This window comes from Vitis vinifera, chromosome 11 (assembly GCF_030704535.1).
Source record: "Vitis vinifera cultivar Pinot Noir 40024 chromosome 11, ASM3070453v1".
NCBI lineage: Eukaryota > Viridiplantae > Streptophyta > Magnoliopsida > Vitales > Vitaceae > Vitis > Vitis vinifera.
The window spans coordinates 19,299,554-19,318,408 of NC_081815.1; the positions used below are offsets into that span (position 1 = coordinate 19,299,554).

The 18,855-nt window shown below is 39.1% G+C and overlaps 1 protein-coding gene across 3 annotated transcripts in view; it reads right to left on the reverse strand.

Annotated features, from left to right (window-relative positions):
• Nucleotides 1-18,855, reverse strand: part of LOC100259784 (bifunctional dethiobiotin synthetase/7,8-diamino-pelargonic acid aminotransferase, mitochondrial) — a 42,805-nt gene that overhangs the window by 11,000 nt on the left and 12,950 nt on the right. For all 3 annotated transcript variants that reach the window (XM_002270515.4, XM_059740613.1, XM_059740612.1), the window contains 5 exons: nucleotides 12,943-13,063; nucleotides 12,053-12,201; nucleotides 2,557-2,651; nucleotides 1,141-1,256; nucleotides 906-1,052 (listed from right to left, as the gene is read on the reverse strand). In XM_002270515.4, coding sequence (XP_002270551.1) covers nucleotides 906-1,052; nucleotides 1,141-1,256; nucleotides 2,557-2,651; nucleotides 12,053-12,201; nucleotides 12,943-13,063 — 628 coding nt within the window. The remainder of the gene's footprint in view (nucleotides 1-905; nucleotides 1,053-1,140; nucleotides 1,257-2,556; nucleotides 2,652-12,052; nucleotides 12,202-12,942; nucleotides 13,064-18,855) is intronic.

Below are 18,855 nucleotides of genomic sequence, written 5' to 3' on the forward strand. Positions count from 1 at the left end.
AAGTAGATACTTGGAAACACTATCAGGTAACTCAATAGAGTACACTGAATCAGATGGCTTAATCCCGGCCCATCCAGGACCAACCATGGAGTACATAAACACAATTCAGCTATTCCAGTCAAATGGAATTTTCACAATGCCAGACCTGACTAATACCAAAAATAATTAGCAACTTGGAAAGCGATAAAAAGAAAAGATGCCATGGGTAATGGCCAAAATTTGAAATAATTTTCCAAAACAGTTATGGAACATTAAGTAGGAGCAAAGCAATGATTGTGATGGCTTACAGGGAAAAAAGAAGAGAAAAAAACAAGCCTTTATCATCAGCTTGGAATTAATCAATATATTTGGGAAGTTCACTAAGAAGTACTCCCAGAATTCACAATTTGAATTGCATTAAAAGTTAGTTCACCTATGCTTGGTAAAAAGTTATGTCTCACTTTTTTCCAAAAATGTTCACAATAGGTCCAGGCTAGCAAATCCTATGTTGCATTTAATCTCATATCAGTTACTTTCACAATATCCGATTATTCTTTTATTGTCTCGACACACGGTATGCAGTTGCTCACTTGTAGAAATCCCATGGCATGAAACTTTGTAGTAAGAACCTCAGTCACCGAACTGATGTACCACTATTGAGGCAAGAAAGGGTCAGGACACAGTAGAAAGATATGGTTTCTCCACAATCAATTGTTCATGTTTAGAAGTAGGATGAAGAGGTGCATCAAGTTGTAATGGTATTTATCAAAAATGGGATGGATAAAAAACATAAAATAATTCAGCTGTCAGCTAAGAAAATATGTCATTTTTATGATAATCTAATTCCAAACTATTAAAGAACTAAAATGGAACTTGACCAGACAAAGCAGTAATAATCAAAGACATAAAAGTACTGAATTTCTTGCCTGGTTCTATAATTAATGCTCCAATATGACCAAACCCTCTTAATCCTGAATATGCTGATAGTTGCTGTGATATAAAGGATGAATAACTTCCAGCAAGACTCGAACCATCCCTGCTCTTACTAAAAAATTCCCCTCGTGATTGAAAGGCTGTAAAAAATTTCAATACACATTACACTGTTCTCCAAATAAAAAGGGTAATAGTAGCACTAAGGTGATTCAAATATGCTTCACTTACTTAGTTCTTCCTGTTTCAGTTTTTCGGACTGCACTCCCTCAGGTAAGGAAAGCTTCCATATGCCATCACACATAAAGATTGTTGGTGGATCTAGGAAAAGGCCTTTTCCTGTGTACCTTTCAAAAGCCATTACATAAAAAGATTAACAGAAAAAAAGAACAATTTCCAGTTAACATATAGTTATACATTAAAGCTAAAACCAAAGTTTAACAATTGCAGCATAAGCTTAGAGCAGAGATGTAAAATTAGAACTAATAGCCATAATTTTTTAGATTGCTGCCTTGGCTTAAGAAAATCCTCATTCTAGAATCATTAAATCATGTAAAAGGTGGTAAGACATCACAAAGTTGCAAGAGAACTAGTTTCAACATCACTGAGGCTTTTACTACGATTGAGATTTCAGTTGGGTTATGGGCACCTAAGTTCAGCTACAAAGGCCTTTTGAATCAGAGAGTATGCTCTTGAGTTTAGAACAAATTCAATGCAATTATGAACTGCCAGGCTCTTTGCAGGTGCCCCTCCTTGCCTGAGTTGAGTTCCATTCTTATGGTATCAGTTGCATCCCTTCGCCATGTAGAATACCAAAAGTAACAGTTCTCTCAGAAAATCATAATCACATTTGTATAAGCTTGTTCTTTGAAACCATATTTCTATTTTTGAATCTCCATCTGCAGAATAAAAAGCTTGCAACCATGTACCATATGATTTGTAATACATAAGCACCATGAAGCACATGTATTTCGTAAATAACTATTCCATACTTGAGTTGAAAAACCTTGTTGATGATAGATATTTAGAAATATAAACCAGTCAAAACAAAATTTCCCTAATTCTGTATCGCTAAGAATACTTACTGTTTACCATCAAAACTCCCTCCATAAATGTGTAGTTTTATTGATAAATTGACTTCTAACCTCTTCAATCTTTGAAAGAATTTTGAAATGTTTTAGTTTTACAATTTTTAAAGAATTGCAGCAGATTTCGGTAATTTGCTTAGACAGTTGATTTTTATTTTTCCATGATCACACTTGATGTATAATTAATTCTCATGAAGAAGAATACCTATAATCCTTAGCGGCTCTACACATAGCATTATGAATATGTCCATTTCCATAGTTTTTAACATGTTAGCATCCAAACTTATTGTGGGCTATCTTCTTTATGTTCTCCCTCTGCCTCACATTTTACAATTCCACTTCTTAATTCTTCTGTGCACTTTTCTCACTTCTTTTGGTGTATTATCCTGATTTCTAAACAGTAAGACAAAAAAGTAGAGCTGCAAAAATATAGCTATAAAGTTGGTGAAAATATAAGACATGAAACTACATTGGAAAGAAGACCTAGTCTTCCATAAGAAAAAACTTAAGATTTGGTAGATCTGTTCTCATAAATGCTTTTCTGACAAAATATCCATACCATGGTTGTTGAAGAAATCCCGTATACGATGATGGCGCCTGTGCTTCCATAGCGCCTAAAGTATCACCATGATATGATCCTTTAAGAGCTATGACCTGAATGAAGACACAGAATATCAAAATGATTAGTAGTTCAACATGAATTAGCAGCATGCCTAACTAGATCTAATTGAGTAAATTTCACTTTCGATAACCCTACTTCACAGATTTCTTATACCACATATCACATCTTTTAATTTCTGCAGTTGATAATAAAGCAATCAAAGTGTCTAGATAATGTCTAAACAATTGGGTCTACCCAGAAGGTGCAGTGAGGCAATGCTAAGAACTACCAGAGCAACAGGAAAGTACTTCCAATGCTTCGTTCAGAAAAACACTAAAATTTGGAGAATTTATTGGTAGATAGAGTAGAAAAGTAGTCAAGATATTAGCATTTTTAAATTGTGGGTGCATTGAATCCGAAACTCCAATACTCAACCAAGCAAAATATGAAATACTGCACCTTATAGAGTGCAAAATAATTTCTACAAAACCATTAGATGCCCAAAAAAAAAAAATACTCTTCATGGGTTTTGTATTTGTTCTCAAAAGAGGTAAAATGGATGGTAAGATTTCTTCTCAGTGATCAAGAAGAAAATATATACTCCAACTCAGTTACCATATTAAAAAGGCATGTCTCATATAGTGAATATAAAAGAAATAAAAAATTGAGACTAAAGATAACAGGCCATGCAAGAAATCTACCACATGAAATGCTAGGGCAGTCAGCAAGTCTTAGAGCATTGATTACACTCTTTAAATAATAGTAAAAAAAAAAAAGTGTAGTAATGTGGTCTATAATCACTTTATCAAAGTTATTTTTTAAAGAAAAAAAATTATTGAATTACACAAGAATAACCAATGAAGGATTTATCATCCTAAATAAAATTAAAACAAAAAGAAGAAAGACCTACAGAGAGAGAAAACAAGAATAAAAAAGAGGCTAAAAACAAAAACTACAAGAAGCCTTCCAATACAAAACAACACCAAAGCTAACACAGTGGTAAAAGATCCCCCACAAAATTCCAACAGGCCTCATGCTTACCTAGATAGTTTGCTTTTTGATTAGCCAAACAAGGAATCTAAGTAAAACCACCCTAAAACTCTAGCAATTTTGATGATCTCATCCAACCAATGATCTCACTTCCAAGGACAGTAATTACTATTCCCAAGGTGGCAATAGAAAAAACTGCCAAAGAGATTGGAAACCCCATAGATCTATCCAAAAGCAAACCCTTTAGAATCTCCACCTCCATAGTTGATCCAAGACTAACATTTTTAGAAAAGACTCTCAGAGCACTACCATCATGTTCCCTCATTACATCTCCTATCCCAAGCTAACCCTGGTTACCCAAAGGACAACCATTAAACTTTAAATTAAGCGCACCGGCTAAGCAAGATCTCAATTCATCCACAAAACACTCTTAGAAGAAAATACAAAGCTCCAAAACATAGGAATATCAATCTTAATGGGGTTCCACAAAAATCATCCACAACTAAAGTCTAAAAAGACGACAGAATAAATGTAGCCTATCATAAAAGCCTTAATAGACGTCTATCTATCCAAAAAGATTCTATGGAGACTTTACAGATGCTGTCCTCTGTGTTTTATTTTCCTGATTGCATATTTTTGTTTCTCTATACACTTTCTAGGGGAATGTTTGGCTTCATTTCAGCCCTTAAGGGCTACTGAACATGGCTGAATCTAGGAAGAGAGGAAGCGAAGGAAAAAAAAAAAAAAAAGAAAAGAAGAAGAGGCTGGTATCTTTCCATGAATTAGGTTCTAAGTTATTCTTAGAGACCAATAATCAATAAAATTTATTAGTTTAAGTTTTACTAGGTGTTGATTAGGTTTCATTGGGTTGATAAACTTTAAATTTCGTTTTGTTCTAAGTTGAGTGGAATTCATCTTATATATGAAAATATTTTTCATATTGATGTGAATTTAGATGTTAGCACATAGGTTACGAAATGAGAGAATATTTATCAAGATCAAGTTGCTGAAATTTACAATTGTGTAATTGCTATAGTTTAGAAAGTTAAATCGTGTTATTTTATTAAGGTACACTTGTTGAAGAATCATAAAGGGAACTTGAAAGCTTAAGTAATATACATACATATACATACCTTTGTGTGTGTTTGTGTTTATTTTATTTGCATAACACCACATATTTTCTTAGATTGTAAATGCATACCATGATTTGATTTTGCATGTAAATATCATTGTGATAGGGTGTTGCATAATATACATGAGAATATGATTGGATAATGTAAATATTGTTAAAGTGTCCAAGCTTCAAATGTCAACATCTAGGTTTGAGACCATTAGCATGGATGAACATGAGACTTTTGGAAACTTTCATGTAAAATTGATGGATAATCTTGGTGAACTCATCCTTGACTCTAAAGTGGTAAGAAAAATTTTAAGGTCTCTCCCGGAGAGGTAAAGAGCAAAAGTGATTGCCATTGAGAAGTCCAAGGATATGAATTCACTGAAGATATATGAACTTGTAGGCTATCTCTAAACTTTTGAAATGACCCTTGAATCACCTAGGAAAGCTAAGGGAATAGCTTTAAAAGCTATTAAAGAAAAAGTCCTAAATTCCAAAAGTGAGGATGATGAGAAAATGTCAAAGGGTGAGATTACTAGGTTTGCTAGAAAATTCAAAAAGTACATGAAATTCAGAAAATTTGAGAATTGGTATCAAAGCCAAAGTCATGGGTTTGAGCCACAGGAATGTCATGTTAGGGAAGGAATTGTTGGGGTGCAATAATGTCGGTCTTAAACTAAGTGGATGGGTCACCTAAATGATGGTAGTCAAATGTTTAAAGGCCCTAGCCTATTCTCACTAGATACCAATTCTTGGATCGGGGTTTAACCATCTCATCTGAAAACCAATTAATGTCCAACAAGGGTAGGCTAAGCCTTTTATAACATTCAACCACCATCATTTGGGTGAACCATCCACCGGGCTTTAGAGTGGTATTGTTGCCCCCAATAGAATAGTTTGTTTCTGATTAAAAAAAAAAAATTACCATACAGATCCTTTCACTTGTTGAAATAGCATAGTTTTTTTTTTGATAAGTAAATGAATTCATTAAAAAAGACGCTAAAATAGCGACTCAAAGTATACAAACCTATACACCCGCCATCAAAGGCCAAAAGACAAAAAAGAAAACCGACTGCCACAGCCTACTTAGACCCCAACCAATCAACAAAATTAGCTATAGTTAGAGGGCAATCGTCTATGAACAACTTAGCCTCAGCCCATAAGGTAAAAATAAAAGAGTGTTTCAATCTCTGAATTGACAACGATTCATCCTTGAAAGCCAATCTATTCCTCTCCTTCCAAACCGTCCAAAAAATGTGAAGAGGAACAGCTCTCCACACCTTCTTGCGATTTTTGCCTAGAAAATAACCATTCCAACTTAGAAGGGTCTCTCTAACTGAAAAAGGCAAAACCCAAGACACCCCAAATAAAGCAAAAAGAAGATCTCATAACGCCCTCGTCCTGGAACAATGAAGAAGAAGGTGGTTTATGTTCTCCTCTTTCTCAAGACACATAAAACATCTACTCACCAAGGCCCATCCTCTTTTCTGGACTAGATCCAATGTTAAGGCTTTTCCCCATGTAGCCTCCCATGTGAAGAAGCTCATCTTGGGCTGCACATTCACGTTCCAAATAAAGCTTGAAGGAAACAAAGATGAGCCACCCGCCTCAAGAGCTATGTATAGGGACTTGACCGAGAATTTACCGCTTTTGGTTTCAGTCCAGGATATCGTATCCTCCACATCCTCAAAAACTCTTTTACTCTGAATCCTCTCCATAAATCTTTCCGCCTCCTCAATCTCCCAGTCATTGAAAGCTCTTAAAAAACAGGGGTTCCAACCCCCCCTTTCCCCCTAAACCAAGGGAGCCCAAATATCTGCCACCCACGCTTCCTTCACAATTGTCAAAGCAAAAAGAGAGGGAAAGGTCATACACAGAGGAGACTCCTCACACCATCTATCCCTCCAAAAGCTCACCCTTCTCCCATTACCAACTATGAAAGCCAACCTATCACTCACCAACTTCCAGTCCGCCCTAATTCCTTTCCACAAACCCAACCCATGAGCCTCTCTCACTTCCCGCGAGCACCATCCCCCTCTGGCTTCTCCATACTTCCCTCTAATCACTTGATTCCACAAGGCCTCTCTTTCATTTGCGAAACGCCAATTCCACTTAGCAAGAAGAGTCTTGTTAAGGAGGGAAAGGCTTTTGACCCCCAAACCTCCTTTCGCCTTACTTAAACACACCAACTCCCATCTTACTAAATGAGACTTATGATCCAGATTGCCCCCACCCCATAGAAAATCCCTTTGGATTTTCTCTAATCTCCGTCTAACTGAGCTTGGTAAGCACAATAATGACATTAAATAGATGGGTAAATTCGATAATGTACTACGAATGAGAGTCGCCCTTCCTCCCTTGGATAAATATTGCCTCTTCCACATAGATAACCTTCTTCGAAAGCGCTCTTCCACACCATCCCAAACTGTAACTGACTTAAAAGGAGCACCCAGGGGCATCCCCAAATAGGTGGTTGGAAGACTACCCAGACTACAGCCAAAATCCCCAGCAAGATCATCCATACTCTCCACCCTCCCTACTGGAATTAGTTCACTTTTTTCCAAGTTTATCCTCAATCCTGAAACCGCCTCAAACCACATAAGAAACCAACTGAGATAAGTCAACTGATCTTGTGAAGGTTTGCAAAACACCAGTGTGTCATCAGCAAACAACAAGTGGGAAATTAGGACCCCTTCTTCGCTTCGACCTTTCACCCTACAACCAGATAAAAAATCTCCCTCTACTACCCTTTTAATGAAAACACTAAAGACCTCCATAGCAATAACAAAGAGATAAGGGGAAAGGGGATCGCCCTGCCTCAAACCCCTGGAGCTTTGAAAGAAGCCCGTAGGGGTTCCATTGATCATCACTGAGAAACTTGCAGTGGATATGCACCACTGAATCCACCTAATCCATTTCTCCCCAAAGCCCATTTTCTTCATAATTGTGAGAATAAAATTCCAGTCCACTTTATCATACGCCTTCTCTATATCCAATTTGCACAAAATGTCGCTCTCATTATTCTTAAGGGTCGAATCAATGGCTTCATTGGCTATCAACACTGCATCTAGGATTTGTCTACCTTCCACAAACGCCCCTTGAGCTTTGGAGACCACCTTTCCAACCACCTTTTTTAGCCTATTGGCTAAAACCTTGGCCAGCCACTTGTACAAGCTTCCCACCAAGCTTATAGGCCTATAATCCCCTAAAGCTTCAGCCCCTACTTTTTTTGGGATTAAGACCAAGAATGTTGCATTTAGGCTTTTAACAAATTTGCCATTTTCGTAAAATTCCTTAAAGAAGCCCATCGCATCAGCCTTTACGAAATCCCAAGCAAAAAGCCAAAAGGCCATAGAGAATCCATCTAGCCCCGGGGCTTTATCCCCATTACAGCCCACTAGAGCATCAAATACCTCCTCTTCCATAAAAGGAGTCTCCAATGCATTAGCGTCCAAAGGCTCCAACATCTCAAACTGCAGCCCAGAAACAGAAGGCCTCCATTCCCCCGGGTTAGACAACAATGTCTTAAACGCATTGGCAATCCCTTCCCTAATATCATTCTCCTCCATAAGCCAAGCTCCGTTAATCTTAATTCTGTCCACATTGTTCCTCCTCCTGTGTGCGTTGGCCATTTTGTGGAAAAAACCGGTATTTCTATCTCCCTCTTTCAGCCACACTTCCCTAGATTTTTGCCTCCACGTGATTTCTTCAAGCAAGACCCATTTTTTATATTCTTCCTTCGCTTCGTTTCTAGCTTCCAGCTCTTCCAACGACAGCCTGCTGGTTTTCTCCTTTGCATCCCAATACTCCATCTGCTGCAAAGCCGTATTCTTTCTATATTCAACCCTTCCAAAACTGTTTCTGTTCCACTCCTTCAGCTTAGCCTTCATAAATTTTAGTTTTTTAGCCAAGATAAAACTTGCGGATCCACTGAAGCTGCCTTCCTCCCACCATAGCTTCAATAGATCCTTTACACCTTCCGCTTTCAACCACATATTCTCGAATCTAAACGGGATAGGGCCTCTTCTCAGACCCCCACCATCCATAAGAATCGGAAAGTGATCGGACACAGGTCTTGGAAGAAGAAACTACCTCGCATCTCCAAAATGGCTATCCCACTCCTCATTAACCAAAAATCGATCCAACCTTGAAAAGGACTGGTTATCCGTTCCTCCAGTCCAAGTAAAAGGGCCCCCCACCATGGGCAGATCTTTTAACTCCAACTCTTCTATTACTTCTGCGAACCTTCTCATAATTGAGTTCAAGCTCCCTCCTCTGCTGCGCTCTTCCGGTCTCAAAATGGCATTAAAGTCCCCTGCAACGCACCACGGCCCATTCCAAAGCCCCTTAATGGCTCCCAACTCTTCCCAAAAACTCTCCCTCTTCCTCCTTAAAGTTGGCCCATAAACCCCTGTAAACGTCCATATAAAACCATCCTCGCAGCTCTTAAAAGTGCACGAAATAGAAAACAATCCTTTTTGCATGTCAACCAACTCCAACATCCTGTTGTCCCAAATCACCACTATTCCTCCGGCTGCACCCCTTGAGTCTACAGCTCCCCAATCAAGGAACCTACCCACTCCTAAGCTCCGAACAATGCCCGTTGACATTTCCTGAATCTTGGTTTCCTATAGGCAAACCAAGTCCACCCTATTTTTCCTAATCAAGGCTTTGATCACCTTCCTTTTGTCGCAATTATTAGCCCCTCTTACATTCCAATTGAGCATTCGAAGCTTCATTTAGACCTGTTCATGCTTCCCCCTCCTTCTCCTCCTCCTCCACCTCCAATATATTTCACAATTCACTCCAATTTTCTCAATTCTCTTTCGAATTTTGACGACTCTAATTTCCTCCTTTTTCTACCATCCAACTTGCCTTTTTGAAGCTTCCTCTCTTTCATTCTTTTGAGCAAGAACAATATTTCCCCTTCAAATCCCTCCGTCGGCATTCCTAGATAGCGGCTAAATTTAGCCAAGCTACTAGACTGCCAACACAGATCCCCTTATTTGCCCCTCTCCTCCTCGTCCTCTTGGGAGACTCTTTCCAAAGCCCCTACTGATAACTCCTCGGTATTCCCAGACTCTCTACCCACCAAATCCGAAACCTCAGCCTCCCTACCATCTGCCAATATCATCCTTAGCGGGTCCATGACTGCTCCCCCTCCGTCATCTGAAGCTGTTCCCCGGTCGGAAACCTTAACCATGACAGCACCTTCCCCATCCCACCCAGAAGGAGTAGAAAAGAGAGAGATATCCCGTTTCCCCAAAGACAAAAAAGGAGAATAGGTTTGATCGGAATACCTGGAGGCCTCCTCCAATAACGCCTCGTCAGTGATTTCTGAGAGATTGACGGTCGGGCGAGGCGATCCCAGCTTGGACCCAAACAAATCCCCCTCCTGCTCTCCGCCACCACTGTAACACCCATCGGGAGCCCTAACCTCTTTTGCGATCTTCAAAATGGGTCGGCACTCCCCCACCAGGCCTTTAGTAAGCTTCAGATTGGGCCTGCCCATTTCCTCTGAGCTTTTAATCCCTTGGCCCTCCACATCGGGCTCTCTTACCCAGCCCGATTCACCTTGCCGGCCCAGTGGCAGATTTCCTCCAAGCCCAGGGCAAGGACTCTTCCCCCAAGCTGAAGATCGGTCTCCTGTTGACCCATCCGCCTCTGTTCCTGCTCCCGACACAGTACCAGAGGACTGAGCTTTCTTGCTGCAACTTCCTTCACCTACTTTGTACTTCTCAGCCACTTTTGCAGGTTCCCCATATGTCTTTTCTCTCACCCTTTTGAATCTGGCGCGTGTATCTCCTTCTCCGTCATCCCTAACCTCCCGCTCCTTGCCCTTTTCTTTACTTTTCGCCGGAACCACTTCCGACAAGCCTGGTTTCACCTCCCACCATAGCTGGAGAGCATAACAAAGTGATCTCACTACTACTTGCATGGTACTCGGCCACTCTACGCCTACATATCTCACTGATATTCTGGCCCACCTTAGCTCCTTGAACTTGGCAGTGTTTTCATCCACTGCGACGAACCCCCCGCAACAGTCCCCTATCTTTCTGAACGCTTCCTGACTCCAAAAATGCAACGGCAATCCCACGACTCTCACCTAAACACTCTCGCCTCTCTCGCCATTTTGAGAACACCCCACTTTTGGGTCCCACCTGTCCAAATGCAGAGTCGATTCCTTGAACCATCTGCTTCCTCTTAAAAGCACCTTATCTGCCTCATCTTTATTCTCAAACTCGATCAGCAAGAGAGGGCCCCCTATCCTCGCAAACTTCAACCCTCCTTTAATATTCCAGTGGGTTCTCCCCCAACTTTCAAGAGCATACATATCTGGATCCGACAGTGGAGTATGTCCCCAACTGCCAACCAGACATCGGTCCATTAACTTCCTCTCACTTGAGATATCTTTCTCTCCCAACTGTAACCAAAGTGTTTCCCCTACCTTTTGCTCTCTTGATTTCACCACATCAACATAGGATTTTTGGGCTTTTCCTTCAGATTCCCCAACTGTACTCCCTGTCCCATAGAAAGTAGCATTTCCCCTAGGCTCATCCCGAGACATAACGCCAAGGGAGCGGAGCTTTTCAGCCAACAAAACCCAACCTCCCATAATACCTTTTCCTTCTGGAAACACTAAGCAATATCTCTTTGATTCCAGGTCAACCACGGAACACAATAAGAATCTCCTTGCCTCATTTGCTCGACTTTCCAACTTAAACATCCTTCCTCCATCTTCCCACCTTTTGACCAGACCCTGCACAATAACACCCCTACAGCAAGCCTCCACCCCTTCCAGCAAGCAGCACAAGCTGAAACTTCCAAACCTGACCCACGAAGTAAAGCCTCTACTCCTTTCCACAATGATTCCCTTACATCTCTCCCCAAACACCTCTACAGAGATTTCAAAAGATTTTGAATCCACTGCAAACCAGCATCTGCCTCCTCCCTTCATCATTTTCCAGTTAAAACCAGCATCTTTTCTCTGCCCGGTTCGAAATTTCGAATCTACCAAAAAGTCATTCTATGATTGAACAACTCCATGGCTGACAGTGATGTTATTCTTGTTGAAATAGCATAGTTAATGCAACTCTAAGCTAACTTATGTGTTAATGTAGGTTATCAGAACATGTTAGCACTCAACTAGTAAAGACTAAAAAGAAATTGCTTTTAGAACGTGTACCAAGAAAGAGAGTGAATTTAAAAACCAATCTGCCACAGCATGAGATTATCAACACAAAGAAACTCATTTTCTTTAGAAACAACCAAAAATTTTGGGTAAATGTATAACACATGATGCAAATATTTCAAAGATAAATATGAGAGCTAATTGGTGAAGAGCACCTTGACTTCAATGAATTTCCCAATCGTGTTAGGATCAGTGGAATCTAAAATGATGCCATGATCAAGAGAGAATTTTCGAAATGCCATCTTAAGAGCAACTTCAATTGCTGTAGATCCATTATCCGAAAAGAAAGTTCGAGAAGCCCAACCTGCATAATGAGAACATGATTTAACCGTTACAACTAAAGATTGGAAATAAAGCATGACAGGAAAAGTAATGAATAAAAACTTCAACAAATCCAGAAAATCATAAATAACAGAAAAAAAGCTGTCAAATGGGTAAAATGTCCATCTTCTATTATGATCAAGAAGTTCACAACATGCAGTATAAATTGATTAATGCATATACTAAAATTTGGCTATTAAGCATTTGATACAATCCTTTCATCAATTTTTTGAAGGGTGATAAAATCATTCTGGAAACTTTATCTTTCAATTCTATTAAAGAAACCTACCTCCAATTCTTTTAGGGCAAGTACAATCAAACTACAGTTGGGTAATCAAGCTGATACTTACCACAACTCATCAAAGATATTAATTTTTTTAGCGCTTAATTTAAATATTTGAATGGATGATAACCTCAATGGGCCAATCGATTTACAGAAAACCAAATTTAACCCCAAAAAAAGGATCATCAATAGCACTGCAGAATCTAATTCACAGTAGATTACCATTCTATGGATCCCACTCATACTAACAACAATACCTTTGCTAACCTCAGGACAAAAGAGAATGGTGTATTCAGTTCAAATAGAAGCAGACATGGGTTTCATAAATCTAGTGAGACAACTTCAGAAACCAATGGCAAATATATCTTTTAAACCTGTAAAGACAAATTAGGGGAAAAACTTTACCATAAAACTTTTAGAGAGGGGAAAAAAAATTCAAACCTTTCCCAACACCTTCAAGCAAAAGTTCTGCACATTCTAAAGCTGGCTCATAAACATTCTCAGGAAACATTACATGCCCAAATCTTGCAGCAGCATAACCCACATCTCTTGCAAGCTCAATCTGAAACCACCTAAACAAATAACCACAGTTAAGACAAACTTACCAACACACTTTTGAAGCAAATAAAATCAATGATTCTGGCATTATGCAAAGACTCAACAAAAAGGGAAATAAGATGAAAATGACTCAAGCCTGCAGTCTTAAAGCTTATAGCCCATGATAGAAAAAATAATAAAATGAAAAACTCACTGCTTCAGGCACCTACTTAATGAACAAAGATCAATGTATAAGAGAACTATACAAACACATAGGTTTGCACCTCCTTTTGTTTTGGCTTTTTTTTTAATATATCTTCTGTTTGCCTATCAAAAAACATATATCAAAGAACTAAACATGAGCACATGATATGGTTTTTCTTATTGCTTCATTTTTATATGCAGCTTCCCTTTCATTGTATACATCAAAAGTGGAGACCACATAGATATGAAACTAAAGTAATACTGAAAAAAGGAAAAGGAGGAGGAGAAACCCCAAGAGAATCCCAGCAGTGGACCAATAGATACCACCTTTTTGTCTTATAATAAATGGGTATTTTTTTGGTGGCGGTACAGTTGAACTGATTTGGTTCTAGTTTTAAAGCCTCATTTAATTTGGAGAAATCTTGACATTTCCTTATTTTAGGGTATTTAGGAAATTTATAAATTAGGGGCTTCCTCAACTCTTGCTTCACTTGGGATTGGTTTGGTTTTATTCAGTTAATATAAGGCCCTTTCCTTGTTTTAGTAAAAATTACTAAATTGAGCCATACAATTTGAAAAGTTTCATGGAAAGTCAAGATTTCCCTGCATAAGACCTAAAAAGGCTTCTTACTTAGTTGGGTAATTTTGTGTCATTTAGAGTTTAGGAAGTTCTTCATTGGTAGAAGTTTCATATCTTGAAAGTTCCAGGTTAGAGGGATATGGCAAATATGCTTCTGTTAGTGAAAGGTGGGCTCGTTCACAAGGGCTGAATGATGAGCACATCCAGTAGCATTAGATGGTCCTTATCTCCAAGCCAATGAGTCTCATAGTGTAAGTTTCGTATTTAGTCGCATTTTTTTTTAATATTCGAGTCACAGTTAGAGTTCATAAAGTCTTTTCATTCGTAGAAGTTCCATATGGTGAAAGTTTCAAGTTAGAGAAATTTCATATTATGCTTATGTCAGCATCCAAATTCATGTGCATCACATGGACTTGTAAATGCATGCATTTAAATCAAGTCTAATGACAAGTGGGCTTATTAATATCAACCTCAGTTATGTACTTAACCCTCTTTCTACTGCTTACATGGATGATTTGAAGTATAAGGTTTGCTCCTGTTCTAGTGGATAGAGAGGGAGACTAAATTCACTGCTATTCTTGGGACAAGTGTCAACAGATATGCATCATATGCCAGCAGGGGTGATGTAGGATAACCCTAGGATGGTTGTCCACACTCAAGTAGGTGGGCTAGGGTTTTTATTTTTAAATTAATTGGTTAAAAGGGATGAAATAATCCCCATATTTGTGAATTTAACCCCTTCCATATTTTTATTTGAAGAGTAACTCATTTTTGACATAAATGTCCTTAACTATTTCAAGTATTTACATGTGTGTTTTAAAATAAATGGTTATTTTTACAAGAAAAAAATGAGGGCATTTTTGTCAAAATGAGGCCAAAAAACGATTTTTTTTTTTTTTTTTTTTTTTATAAGTAAACACACTAACAAAAAATATATATATGAAGAGAGAAAATGGCACCTGAAGGCTGACCCAAAGCATACAAAGGGTATCCAAGAGGCACCAAAAGGCAAGAACAAAAAGAAGAGGAACCACAAATAATTCACTAGTGCTCAACTAGAACCCAGCCAATCAAAAAAGTTGATTAAAGGTAAAGGTCCTTCATCTATAACCAACTTAGTCCAAGACCAAAAATTACATACAAAGAATTTTTCATCCTATGAATCAAAAGTTCCTCATTTTCAAAAGCGATTTTATTTCTTTCCTTCCACACCGCCCAAAAAAGACATAAGGGATCTGTCATCCACACCTTACTACGCTTCTTGCCCATGAAGGTACCATGCCAACCAAGAAGGGTATCTCTAACCGAATAAGGAAGGACCCACATCACTCCAAAAAAAGCAAACAATAGCTCCCATAAAACTCTTGCCTTGGTGCAATGAATTAGAATATGATCAATAGACTCTTATTCCACACAACAAAGGAAGCATCTATTAGCTAAGGTCCACCCCCTCCTTTTTAGTTGATCCAAAGTTAACACCTTACCCCAAGAGGCTTCCCAAACAAAAAAACCCACTTTAGTAGGAACACAAGGACTCCAAATGACACTCTTTGGAAACTGAACAGCACTTCTTGAATCTAGAGCACTATAAAGAGATTTAACTGAAAAAATCTCGTCCTTAGTCTCTTTCCAAAGCACCCTATCTTCCAAATTAGAATTAAGCCTCCTTCCTTGTATTGTCAAAAGTAACCTCTTGAATCTATTAGCTAAGGCCAAAAAAGAATTTTTTTTTTTTTTTTTTTTTGATCAGAAACGAAGAAGATTATATTAATAAAAGAACAAATACAGAAGAGAAAAAAGAGACAAAAGAAAGAGAAAAAAAACCAAGGGAAGGATGAGAGGTCCTTCCTACACAATAACCAAGGAAAACACCCAACAATAGTAATCTAAAAACAAGAGAAAACCCAACAATCTTCAAACTCTTTAAACGCAAACCCCAATCCAATTGATTTGTAGGATGCTTAGAGGAACTCCTCTAAAAGCTTCAGTACAAGAAGCCCATAGAGAAGAGTAAAACCAAATCAAATCCCACACCACCTCTTCCGTTCTCCCTTTATCCTCAAAGATTCTATTATTCCTTTCTTGCCACACTATCCAAATCAAAGTAAGGCAAGCAATTTGCCAAAGAATCTTGCCTCTTACTGAGTTCCCCAAGCCTCTAAAGGAAATAACCAACATATCCTCAATGCTCCTTGGAGGGACCCAAATCACACCTACTAGATTGAACAACCTGTGCCAAAGTCCAATGGTGACGGGACAATGAAGAAAAAGATGATCAATCGACTCTCCATTTCTTTTGCAAAGAATGCACCATTGAGGACAGAGGGCTTTGTAGGGTCTTCTCAATTGCAACTTGTCATTAGTGTTTACCTTCCCATGTGCTACTAACCAAGCGAGGGCCTTAACCTTTGAAGGGACTTTTGAGCTCCATAAAAACTTGGCCGGAAGGAACATTAAAGGATTTGAATCTTTAGACAAGGCATAGAAAAAAGATTTCACTGAAAACGAACCTGACGAAGACAAAGACCACGCTCTTGAGTCTGATGAGGAAGGGGAAAGAAGCACAGAATGAAGGGAGGACATTAATCTCTGAAGGAGATCAATTTCTGAATCCGTTAGATTGCGGCGAAAGTTAAAATTCCAAGACAATGGAAAGGAGTTGCCAAGGACATTTGAGACAGTAAGGTTTCTCACAGAACTAACTCTGTAGAGTTCAGCAAATTGAGCACACAAAGTTTGGTTTCCCCACCAAAGATCTTCCCAAAACCGAATTCTCTCCCCATTACCCACCACTAGGCGAACAAAAGGGGAGAACTTTTGAAAAACTTGAGCAATAGCCTTCCAAGGACATCTGTGAGACCATCTAACCACCATGTTGGCGTCCCATCCATTAGGATGTGTCCCATATATACTCGCAATAACCTTATGCCAAAGACCGCTCCTTTCTCTAGGAAACCTCCAAAGCCATTTCCCTAAGAGGGCACTATTTCTCATAGAAGTCTTCCCAAAGCCCAAACCTCCCATCTCCCTTGGTCTACTGACAACCTCCCATCTGATAAGGTGATCTCTCTTCCCTTCCCCGGCCCCAGACCAAAGAAAATCCCTTTGCATCTTCTCAATCTTTGAAGCTATAGATACAGGGATTTTGAAGAGGGAAAGGAAATAGCAAGGGATATGAGACAGACAAGACTGAATTAGAGTAATCCTCCCACCCAAAGACAAATAGGCCTTTTTCCACCCATCCAGCCTCCTCGAAATTCTCTCAACCACTGGATCCCAAAATCCTATTGTCTTTGGGTTCCCTCCTAAAGGGAGGCCTAAATAAGACAAAGGCCACTCTGACACTCTGCACTCCAAAACCAAAGCCAAACTGGACAACATTTCCTGCCTAGTGTTGATACCTGAAATGGTGCTTTTTTCTAAGTTGATTTTTAAACCAGATACTTGCCCAAAAACCAAAAGGATAATCTTAAGGTTTTGAAGAAGATCCAAAGAGGCTTTAGAGAAAAATATGGTATCATCAGCAAACTGTAGCAAGGACACTCTAGTCCTATCCCTCCCCACAAGGAAACCCTCAGTTATCCCAGCTTCCTCAGCTCTAATCATCAACCTACTTAGAACATCTGCTACTAGAGTAAAAAGGAAAGGAGAAAGAGGATCTCCCTGTCTCAATCCTCTAGAGGCTTTAACCCAACCCTTTGCATTCCCATTAACTAGGATAGCAAAACTAGAAGAAGATAAACAACCCCTCATCCAAGCTCTCCATTTCTGGCTAAACCCCTTCCTTTGAAGCACATGATCTAAAAAGCCCCACTCCACATGATCATAGGCCTTCTCAAAATCAATTTTGAAAACTACCCCTTCCTCTCCTGACCTTCTTTTCTCATCCACCACTTCATTGGCTATCAATACAGCATCCAATATTTGTCTCCCTTCCACAAAGGCTCCTTGCGAGCCAAAGATTGTTTCATGAAGAACTTTACGTAACCGCCCTGATAAGACCTTAGCAATTATCTTATATAAACTTGTAACCAAACTAATAGGTCTATAATCTGAGATTTTGAAAGTTTGGCTTTTCTTAGGCACCATAGCAATGAAAGTCGCATTTGTGCTTTGATTTATTACCCCTTTAGTGTGGAACTCAAAAAACACCCTCATAAGATCCTCTTTAATCACATCCCAACACTCTTGATAAATTGCTAAGGTAAAGCCATCAGGGCCAGGGGCCTTTTCCTTATTCAATTGGAAAACTGCCATTCGAACCTCCTCTTCCGAAAACGGCCTATCCAACCAAATTGCACTCTCTTCAGAAATAGGGGCCCAATCAATCCCTTCAATCTTCCAAGAATCACCCTCGGGTTTGGAATAAAGATTCCCAAAGAAGTTTACAATCTCCTCAGAAATAACCTCAATGTTATTTAAAGTCTCCCCCCTCTCAGAAATCAGAGACTTTATATACTTCCTACTTCTTCTTCCAGTGGCCACTCTGTGAAAAAACTTAGAATTGCAATCCCCTTCTTTAATCCACTTAACCCTAGATTTTTGTCTCCATTGAACCTCTTCCTTCAATAACAAATCCTCTAACTCCTTCCTTCTTAAGATCCTTTCCGAGACCAGCTCAAGATTTAAATTCCCTTCTTGTTCAATTCTATCAATTCTGCCTAAGTCCGTAAGAATATGCTTTTTCCTCTCTCTTAAATCTCCAAAGACCCTTGTATTCCACTCTTTCAACTTTGATTTAATAAACTTTAGTTTCCTCATAAATTTGTGACCTTCCCAACCTTCAACCGAACACTCTTGCCACCAGTCTCTAAACTTCTCTTTAAACTCAGGATGGAGCAACCACATATTCTCAAACCTAAAAGGAGTCGGCCCCCACATAAAAGGATTAGTTTCCAAGCAAATTGGGCTATGGTCAGATGTCCATCTAGGAAGGGCCTCTTGAATATTTTGAGAGAAAAAAGAATCCCACTCAGCAGAGAACAAAAACCTATCTAACCTCTTGCAAATAGGATCGACTTGCATGTTTGACC